This window comes from Solanum dulcamara, chromosome 12 (genome assembly GCF_947179165.1).
Source record: "Solanum dulcamara chromosome 12, daSolDulc1.2, whole genome shotgun sequence".
In the NCBI taxonomy this organism is placed as follows: domain Eukaryota; kingdom Viridiplantae; phylum Streptophyta; class Magnoliopsida; order Solanales; family Solanaceae; genus Solanum; species Solanum dulcamara.
In genome coordinates, this window is record NC_077248.1 from 24,335,201 (window position 1) to 24,346,654 (window position 11,454).

Consider the following 11,454-nt stretch of genomic DNA (forward strand, 5'->3'; position numbering starts at 1 on the left):
ACTCCGCCGATATTCTGCTAAAAGAACAAAAGAAGCACATCAAATTCCACCAAAAATAATTATTAAAACTTGATTGCATTGCTATTTTTCTTTTTGTCCCCTTTCTTTTTTCTATAGTGAGGAAAAAAATGTTTGTTTATAATCTTCAAAGAGATGGAGGGCCTTAGGGTAAACTGCCACCTAGTTTCAATACGACCCTACTAGAGAAATACTGTTTTGTGGATAGCGAAAGGTATACAATTGTATAAGCAAGACGGAGGCTAAACATATCAAAGTTCCAATTGGATGCTGACTTTATAGGAATATTATGAAACGATGGAAAGATTTTGGTGGCAATATCACCTTCAGCGTAGGGATGAAGGATGAAAAGCAGGATCAATTTTTGGAGTCATCGATGGTGTGGGAAAGAGAAGTGGAGACTCAAATTCCCGAATATTTATACTATTTCGTGCCAAAAGAATATAACAGTACAACAAATCCATATGCTACAAGAGGGGGAAGATTGTTATTGATGCGTTTGTCGGGAAACAATATTACAGACGTGAGAATTAATCGGACAGATAATGATTAATATTTTCTGAATTATTTTGTTAGTCGACTGTCGAATAGAACTTCCCCGAGTGAATTAGGATTCTAAACTTTTTTTTATTTCTAATTTATTAAGACTCTTTCTACTGTAAACCTGTTTTTAAGAGTTGACGTTATCAATAAATTAAGTTGGATTTTATCAAGTTACAGAGTTTCAGAACTTTCTCAAACAAGTTCTCATGTCTGCAATTCCCTGAATGAATTGCAAAATTCAGCAATCATATGCAGGTCAAGAAACAAGAACAAGGGCTTAGACCCGAGTGTTGGGCCTGACTTTCCAGTTAATCGTCCAGCAACTCGATCCAAAACTAGGGACCTCAACAAATTGGCAGCAGAGCTTGTCACCAAGGAGGAAAATACTGTAGAAGCAAAATTGCGAAGTCTGTTACAGGAAACCCAAACTCAAATCGAAGAAAAAGTAGCAGCTTCAGAAGCAAGGATGGACGTCAAATTCCAACAATTATCGCAACAAAATTGAAACTTTAATCCGCACCACAGCACGTGAGAAGTGAGTTGAAGTTGGAGACGATACCGTTGCTTCTGTCCAGTGAACCAGCAAGACAGGTGAATAGCTAGATGTGTGTCTAGGAGGATGAAACAACAACAATAAGTTTGATACTGATGACAACAACGGAGGAAGAGGTATCGTTCCATAATACACTTAATTAGACTTTCCTACTTATGATGGAAGTGAAGATCCTCATATTTGGCTTCACCGTTGTGAGAAATGCTTGCCTAACCAGCATACAATCAACCAAGAAAAAGTAGGTTTAGCTACTTTTCACATGGTAGGGGAGGCTCAATAGTGGGTTTATCAACTGGAACAAGAGGAACCCAATTTAACATCGGGTGTCTTCAAAGAATATTGTACTCTTCGTTTTGGTCCAACAATGAAAAGCAACCCGTTAGGAGAATTGATCGACTTGAAACAAACTAGTTCTGTTGAAGATTTCAGATGAACTTCCAAAAAAACATTGGCTCGTGCATCATCTGTACGTATAGACCAACAAGTAGATATGTTTACCGCAGGATTAGTAGATTTGATTCGTCTCGTTATTGAATTGCACAATCCATCTAACCTAGTACAAGCAATGAGTCTGGCGAGAGCATTTGAGAAAAGGATACGAATTTCTTCTAACACATAAAGGGGCTATAGTTCAACCTCAAACATTAGTGCAAGGATTGCCGCTACAACAATAACTCTGAGTGCTAAGGTATCTGATTCTAATCCTTTTGTGAAAAAGTTGACTCGCGCCGAGATGGCTGCCCAACATGCAAAGGGGTTGTGCTACAACTGTGATGATTCTTATGTTCAAGGCCATCAGTGCAAAAAGTTATTTTGGCTGGAAATAGAGGATGGGGAATTTGAAGACGTACCAACGAATAGTGGAGAGCCTACCACCTCACTCCATGATATCACAGGCACACAACTTGCAAATACTATGTAGTTGCAAGTTGTAATTAATAAGAAGTTGTTCCTTATCTTAGTGGATTCAGGTAGTACACACAATTTTATTAGTTAAACGGCGGCCCAACGACTAGACTTGCCTATCCAACGTCGAAGAAATTTCTATGTATCAGCGGCAAATTGCGAGAAGATTTCCAGTTTGGGAATTTGCACAGCATGCAATTTTGTGTAATTAACCATTCCTTCCGTGTTGATTTATATGTTATTCCTTTGGATGCTTTTGATATTGTCTTAGTATCAAGTGGTTGCAAAAACTAGGCCTATTTTGTGGGATTTTACATTATTAACCATGAGCTTTCATGTAAAGGGGAAGCATATCATTTTCCATTGACAACAACAACTATATCAGCCACACCTACATCTTTTACAAGATTCTAAGCAAGGTGAGCTCGAGAAGGTATTAGCCAAATTCAATGCCTCCATCGCATTCCTATGACCATCGCACATGTTTACTACCAGAACTGGTTCGAGGGTAGTTCGGCCCCATCGCTACCTTCATTTTCAGAAAGATGACATTGAGAAATTGTGATCAAATGCTTCAGCAAGGCATTATTCGACCCAGTCGTTCTCCATTCGTTCTCCATTCTTATCACCCGTATCGCTACTCCAAAAACATGATGAAACATGGCACTTTTGCGTGGATTATAGGGGCTAAATGCCAATACAGTCAAAGACAAATTCCCTATTCCAGTAGTGGAGGAATTACTTGAAGAATTGCATGGAACACAAATTTCACCAAGCTTGATCTTCGCTCTGATTATCATCAAGTCCGCATGGAATCTACGAATGTTGGGAAGCGGCTTTCAATGGTCATTTCGAGTTCCTTGTCATGCCATTTGGATTGACTAATGCTCCTTCTACCCTTCAAACATTGATGAATGGGTATTCTGAGAGTACCTACGTCAATTTGTACTTGTACTTTTTTATGACATCCTTGGGTATAGCAAGACAAAGAATCATTTGTCACACACGCGAATCATCTTCGTGTTGCTGCAAGCTCATCATCTTTATTTAAAAAAATTAAATGTTCCTTTGGTAGAAATCAAGTAGCTTACCTGGGTCACATAGTTTCAAACATAGGTGCGTCAGCTAATGTTAGAAAAATTGAAGCCGTGGTGGACTAGCCTCAACTGCAATCAACAACAACGTTGCGTGGATTCTTAGGATTGTCAAGATATTACTGTGAATTCATCCAGAATTATGGCTTGATTGTTACCCCCTTAACAAGTATGCTTGAGCGAAATTCTTTTAAGTGGAATGATGATGCACTTGCTTCGTTTGAAGCTCTTAAAAAGGCATTAGTTGCTTCCCCGGTGTTACAGTTACCAAAATTTGAAGAAGAATTTGTTGTTGCGTCTGATGCTTCGGGTGTTGGAATAGGGGCCATCCTTCAACAGTAAGGACATCCAATTGCGTTTTTTAGTCGTAAACTAGCTGAACAACACTTGAAACTTCCGGGGTATGACTGTGAATTAATAGGCTTGAGAAAGGAAGTTCAACATTGGAAGTCTTATCACTTGGGTCGAGCCTTTCTGATTCAAACAGATCAATGCAGTCTTAAATACTTGTTAGATCAACGTTTTACTACTTCTCCTCAACAACATTGGCTTAGCATATTGATGGGGTTTGATTTTCGGGTGGAATACAAGATTAGGTGATTGAATACTGCTGCAGATGCATTATCACGCAAAGATGAGGCTGAGATATGTTATTTGCTATTTCTCAGCAGAAGCTTTGATATTTGAGGTAGTCCTGGCAGAAGTCAAGCAGTCACCAATTCTTCAGGATCTTATGTCTGGTTACTTGTACATCCATATCGCCAAAAAACTCTAGCTAGTCGTGTCTATCATAAGCTTGCACCAAAATATTATGGTCCTTTTGCGGGCTTGAAGCGCATCAGATATGTTGCTTATCAGCTTGGTCTACCTGCAAGTTGCAAGCTTCATGATGTGTTTCATGTGTCACTTCTTAAGCCATTCAAGGGTGAGGTACCTGCAACTCCACCTACTCTTCCACCCGTTCAAGAAGGATATGTTACTCCCACCTCTTGCTTTGTGCTCCGATCACGTCTTAATCGTGGTAATTGGAAAATTCTAGTCATTGATGCGTTTGTCGAGAAACAATATTACAGATACGAGAATTAATGGACAGATAATGATTGATATTTGTTGAATTATTTTGTTAGTCGAATAGAACTTCCCTGAGTGAATTAGGATTCTTATTATTTCAGTTTTATAGGACTTATGTTATTTCTAATTTATAGCCTCTGGCAGAAATGCAAGGTAAGGCTGCGTACAACAGACCCTTGTGGTCGGGCCCTTCCCCGGACCCTGCGCATAGCGGGAGCTTAGGTGTACCGGGCTGCCCCTAGGACTCTTGCTACTGTAAACCTCTATTTAAGAGAGATGATGTTATTCATAAAACAAGTTGGATTTTAACAAGTTACAGAGATTCGGAACTTTCAACAAGTTCCCTGGCATGTGATTCCCTAAATGAATTGCAAAATTCAGCAATCATGGGCAGGTTAAGGAACAAGAACAAGGGCGTAGACATGAGTGTTGGGCCTGACTTTCCAGTTAATAGTCCAGTAACTCAATCAAAACTAAGGACCTTAACAAAGATAATGTGGACGTAAGGTTTAGGAGGAATTCAAGACTGAGAAGTAGCTCCAAGGTGACAACAACATACTCATGTGCTTACAACTTTAAGACCAAAGGACATATACGAAAAGTTGACCAAGTTTGAGTCAAGGTTGACCAGAGTTGACCACGTTTACCAAGATATTGACTAAGTACTAGCATTTGGACTTCCGCAAATATATTCTTGTGACCAAATCACTTGCAGCTCATATGGTCACACCAATTGGGCCACAAGCCTTACCAAGTTATTTAGTGGACGTTTGACCATGAAAACAAAAAAATTCACTTTATTTTAAAAATTTGAAGTTGGAGTTGTGTTTGTGTTTGGCCATATTTTTGCAAAACAATATTGAGAATTTGAATGAACTTCATTTAAATATGGTTTATGCCTCCAATTTCTAAAAACTAGCACACACACCCAACTTGTCTTATTTACCTAAAACATACAATCAAATCTACTTTAAAAGAGTAATATCTCAAATAGATAGTCACATATATCATAGATTAGATCATACATTACAAGCTATCTATTACTAATATTTTTTCACTTTATTTGGATTTTTGAAGTTGACTTGTATTTGGTTATAATGTTTGCAAATAATATTTGGTTATTTGAATGTACTTTTCCTAAAAAACATGAAATATAATTTAAATATGGTCATTTTTATAAAAGCAAAAGAAATTAGGTTAAAATTTCAAAAAGAAAAATATAGCGAAAGTGAAAAAAGTGAAAACAAGGTTTTGGGTGTTCTGCAAATTCCAAATACAACTTCAAATTATATTTGGAATTTCCATGGACAAACATTGATTTTCAAATAAAGTGAAAAAGAAATCCAGAAAAAGGTGAAAAATTCTGATGGTCAAATGAGTCCTTAGGATCTTCGATCTTCTTTAGTTTGTGATTGGGCTTAGCCCATAGCCTATAATGTTGAACTTTTGATGAAAAATTATCTTCTGAGAGAACCCCTTGGTCGGATTGACCTTTACCTCTTCTAAAAAGAGGATCTTGCTTCTTAGTAAGTGGTCTTGTATGTGTTCAAATTCTCTCTCCCTTATATCTTGTACTTGAATGTTAATTTATTTATTTTTAAGCAAAACTTGAATGTTAATTTAGTTGGTATCAAGTACTTTTACTTATTCTCTAATTTGCATCAACTACTTGATCTTTCCCTTCTTTCTTGACAATCTTAAATTAAGATTATTAGCTAATAATTTCAATGAATCAATTTCGTTACTTGATTTTGTGTCATTACTTGTCTGAGTGTCTTGTCCCATTTATCCTTTAATTTTCTTTCACCATTTCATGTGTGTCCATGAGGGTTGTTGGAGTTCTCATCAATTTGCTTGAATCTTGTGGGATTTTTGCAGGGGTGGTTGAATTGTTTTACAAGTGATGTAAATCACATGCTAGTCAGAGCACATGGACGGAGGTAGGGAGTGGGAGAGATGAATTGTTTTCGATGAAGGCATATAACTAGTGGGGGAGAAAATAGAGGAGCATAACACATCTCAAGGAAAAAGCACAACTTGATGAAGATGGGTTCCAGTAAGAGGTATGCTTCCAAATAGTGATCCCCCAAGTGTGAAAAAGGAGACTTTAAAATCAAACAGATTGAAAGATCTAATGATCTCTTCATGGTAAATAAACAAAGGGATCTTCAACTTAAAATGTGAAGCATCAAGTAATCAAAACACATAAATATGCAAACATTTCAACATTGCAGTCCATGCTTTTCTTGGCAAGGAGAAAAGGTACAAAACATTCATTATAGGTTGGAATAATTTTTAGAACTTCCGCAATAAAAAACTAGAATAAACTGCTTTTAAACCTCCAAAGCAGTTTTTCCGCACCATCAAAATCATTCATGTTACTTCCTATCCATACCAAGTGACATGAAGGTGCAAAGGGTTGAACATCTCAGAAACTCCAAGGTGCCAACCCCATCCCACACTGAAATGTGAGAGCTAAAAAAGATCCACTGATGAGAAGAGACATGGACAACAAAAACAAATTCAAACCAAGAAAACATCATCAAAATAAACATACCAAAGTGGAATCTGTAGACAGTTTAAGAGGCAGCGACTAAATATTTGTTTTGTCGCATCATCATTATTTACTGCCATGTGTGCCTCAACATATTGCTTCCAGTATTTTGCCTGGATAAAAGTAAAGATAACATCAGCAAGGGAAGGTGTCTTCAAGACCCTAAAAAATCTCTTCCTAATCATAGATTTGACATAGCATATTTTCTTTCTAGAGCACTTTGGAGGAAAATCAACTTCACATGAATATGCAAATTTGACAACTTAAAGCTTGAACAATTTTTTTAATCAGGTAAAGCAAGGTTTTATTTCATCAGAAGGCACCAAGATACTGCAAATAGCTGTGCAGTTACAAAAAACAAATACAGTTCATCTACTAAAATGAAAGGAAAACTGAGACAGTAGATTAGTCTATGTTCTTCATTAAAGCTTGAACAAGGATATCCTGTACCTCCTCCTACAGATAGATACAGAACGTGAGAAAAAAACACACTACATGAAGGCAATATTTGACCTCATACGAGTTGTTGAACATTTTAACACCAACGCACTACCTAAATATAATTTGCCACATCCAGTTCTTAGTACAAGTACACTCTTTTCACTCACAAATCAAAATAGGTGAGCCACTTCACTCAGATGCTTTATATTGAGCGAAATATTCTCCATCCTAGTTTATTGTGTAAATTACCAAAAACTGATTCCTAATGTATCTGATGTGTACCAATATAGTTCTTAATCTTCATGTGGTTCTTAAGGTATCCCCAATCTTCAGCATTCGTTATCAAATGGTCATTGACCTAGCAAACTGCAAGGGTAATATTGGGAAATTAAGAGAACCTACCAAACATTCTACATGTCTTCTTATGATTCTAAGTTAATCCTAATTCTGGCACTGGAGCTTGTTCAAAAACTGCCCAAATTTCACCAACAGTTGAGGTTAGAAACCATTTTTCTTAATAACAAATGTCAAACATCCGGGATATCAACAGAAATGTAAAGCAAACAATGAGGATAAACAGTGAATTAGAGACCATTTTAATAATATATTCCAGTAAGGATATCCTAGTACACAGGGGACTGAAGTTTAACAAACATTGTTGACAAGACACATCCAGGTATCCCATTGGATACATAAGGATGGATTAAATCCAGCCTTCTATGCGACAGAAAAAGAAATGGAACATTTACGTGGAACGTAGAAATACTTCACTTGAAGACATGTAAGATGTACTAAAAAATTAAGAACTATAACTCTAACTCAAAGAGTATTAATGGATATGTTTCCAGCTGATCAGTCTCTACAATCGTTACCAAATGAATGAGCATGTCCATCGTTTGAACAGGTGAAGTGGGGCTAATTTAGCTTTTCTTATTTCATCTTCTTCCTCTGTTTTTTCCTTTTAATCAATAATTGTGTCAATCTCAAATGTTGATTAGCTTTGTTTTCTACATCAGTGGACTAGCTAGCAACTGAACTCCACCCCAGACAAAGATTAAAAAAATAATAATAATAACAGATTGTCGCAACAAAAGTTCTCTCGTTCTCTCTTCTATTAGTACAGAAAACTATAATTCAATCAATCTAGCAATACTCGGATTCAGAACTCACCGCTGTGGGAAACGTGGATAGAAGTTGTTCATATATAGGCACTGCTTCCGAAATTGGCGAGCGCTATACAAAAAAAAATTGTAATAAGAACACCCATAATCCCTCCCCTAAACCTCACTCAATGTGTTAATTAAATTAAACCCATAACTCATAAGTTAAGTCAACAAGAAACAAGAAACAGTTACCAGTGCCTCGTTGGCAAGAATTTCTGCAGCTTCAACATTGTACTTGTCCTTCATAGTTTGTTCGCCTACTGTTTCATCCTCTAAAAATCCAACCTTTGATAAAATTGAAAAGTACCCCACACCAACCCTTCTTGTGTTATACAAGAATCTGCAAAAAAAAAAAAATATATATATATATATATATATATATATATCCATACATGAAACAACAACATTCATAGGCATTAAAATCCTTCAAGAAGTACTGATTGGTTTTCATATACAAACTTGGGTAAAATTGATAGTTAGTGAGTTCAATCTGGACAAAACCCTGCTTTGCGAACCGCTTCACTTGATAGAAGCCGCCGGAGAATGTAAAGTCGAGCTGCCCTCCATTGTTTTAATGGGAAAAGGGTAAAAAATTGCCTTTAATTTGGCTAAAAGAAAAATTGGCGGAAAACATTCTTAAATTATACCCAAACTCAAACTATATACTTAAATTATTCTTTCTTAACATAATTTAAGAATAATGATTTAAGAATGTAGTTTAAATTAGAAGTGTAGTTTAAGAATATTTTTGGTCAAAAACAATAAAAGAAAATGTCCAAAGCTAATTGTTTAATTTTAAAATGTGAATTAAAATATTATATTTTTGTGAATTTAAGGATTTAGTTGACAAAGTGATAAATAAAAGGGTTCAATTGACAAACAAAGTCACGTACAACGATTTTTTAGGTCATTTCGCCATTTAAAAAATGTCCCTTTGTGATTCAAAATTATTCTTATCGCTAAAAATTTGATCCAAAATACCCTTATGTTACTTAATGAATCAAAAATGTCATTCTTCAAATAAATATTAAAACACATTTTATTCCTTAAAAATATTACTTTTAAAAAACTGTATTCTTATTTCTTTTCGTTTAAAATTACTTTAATTAATAATTAAATAAAAACTAATATCTTTTTTTTCTTCTTAATCTCATTTTATCAATTAAAATAGAATACCCTAATCTATAATATATGTCACAAATATAAGATCATACTAACCCCAACATTAATTACATTTCAGTAACGATGAAAAAATCTAATAAAATAGAAAATCATTTGTGTCACTCAATCTTTTTTGAATTGAAGTAGATAAACATATGCTAATAAAAAAATTATTAATAGGAAAAGATTGTGTTTTAAAAATAATAATATATTTATTTGGAAAAGGGATATTTTTAATCGATTAAATATTTAAAGATAGAGACATTTTTAGACCAAATTATTAATGAGGGTATTTTTATTAAATTGTGCATAATTCAAGGACATTTTCAATTATTTTTTGTTTCTTTAAAATAGATTGAAAATGAAAAGTCTAACATGATATAAATAAGGATAAGCGGAAAATAGATTTTAAACCACCCATAACTTTGTGTCACATGTACAAATCACTATTTCAACAGAAATGAAGAAGATATAAGTCTATATGTTTCAATCCTCAAGTAGAACAAAGCATAAAGTAAATGGACGATGAGAGTCTGCCGAAGAAGACAAGCTGCTACCTCTCATGCGTCCAGAAGCTCGGCCCAATCAACACGAGTACTAAGAGCAGGAGGTATCAGACTCAGATCCTACATAAATATAGAAGCAAGGTGTGAGCACCAATAATATGGTACTCAGCAAAATGGAAGTTAAACTCTAAGTAAAGCAATGCGGAACACAAGTACTCTTGACATCCCAACCACAATCCTCCACAACTATAAACCTACACTCAGACAACCTAATCTATACAATTTATATCACAATTATACCAGAATACTAGACAGTTCACAAGAAGAAAGTATATGTATACACGTTCTCACCACCATACTCAGACATACACAGAGAATCTCAATCATAATTAATCACAAAATAAAATAAATGCAAATGCAATGTCAAATAATCGTGATGCATGTCTGTCCTACGATACACATTTGCTGATCACATCAGACCAGAATCCATGGTGACCTCACATAGACCATGTATCCGTTGAAAAAAAACCTCAATCGATATCTACCAGTAGAGTCCTCAGCCATAATATCTGCCGAAAAAGACCTCGATCGTCGAAAGAAACTTCGACAAATCACCCCGACTGATAGAAACCTCGATCCCAATATCAGTACCTCACTCATATGATTTCTCCGCCATCACAAATATAATGCATGCACAAGTAATGAGTGAAATATGATAAATATTCACATAAGATTCCATATAATCCACAATCACACAATAGATCAATGTCATGTAGTTCACAACACTTAGACAATTAACTCTATCCAAATTTCCACTATCACACTTCAACTCATATAATTCAATTTAATCTAATGACCCAACACACCCTAATCCCCTTATAGAGGAAAATACAAGGTTCAACATACTTAACAAATGTTAGAATTTCACTTGCCTTAGCCAAAAGTTACGAACAATCTGAAATCACTGCTTTTTCCCTCCGACGATACTCCAAATCACCATAATCTAATCAAATATAAACTCACAATCACATTTTGAAGCTATTGACACTAAAATCAAGTAATTCGGGAGAAAGGTAAAATGGTCAAAAATTTCATTTCGAAAATCAAACTCGAAATCTGATTATTTTTAGATGAAAATATTCCTCAGGAAATGAGAAATCTAATGGTGAAAACCTTTTCAAAAACTGAGTTAAAATGAGTTCACAAATTCAATTTTTGATAGAATTTTGGATTAGACAAAAAAACCCAAAAATCCCTAATTTGAAATCCAAATTTTGAAGTTAAAATCAAAAATTAATCAATGGAAATCAAAGATATAAGTTGAGAATGACTTACCCAATAGTTTTCCACGAAAAACCCCTTTGAACATTGCCTAAACCGAGCTTTGAAATGATAAAAATGGTGAAAATCGCGAAATCATGAATAAACACTATTGAGACAACTT

At 35.1% G+C, this 11,454-nt stretch overlaps 1 protein-coding gene across 1 annotated transcript in view; it reads right to left on the reverse strand.

Annotated features, from left to right (window-relative positions):
• The window catches only part of LOC129875546 (cleavage stimulation factor subunit 77), a 35,602-nt gene extending 26,644 nt beyond the window's left edge, over positions 1-8,958 (reverse strand). The window contains exons 1-4 of the mRNA XM_055950858.1: positions 8,803-8,958; positions 8,536-8,683; positions 8,351-8,413; positions 6,743-6,852 (exon numbers count right to left, since the gene is read on the reverse strand). Of these exons, the coding sequence (XP_055806833.1) occupies positions 6,743-6,852; positions 8,351-8,413; positions 8,536-8,589 (227 nt within the window). The 5' untranslated portion in view covers positions 8,590-8,683; positions 8,803-8,958. The remainder of the gene's footprint in view (positions 1-6,742; positions 6,853-8,350; positions 8,414-8,535; positions 8,684-8,802) is intronic.
• Between the last annotated feature and the right edge of the window lie 2,496 nt (positions 8,959-11,454).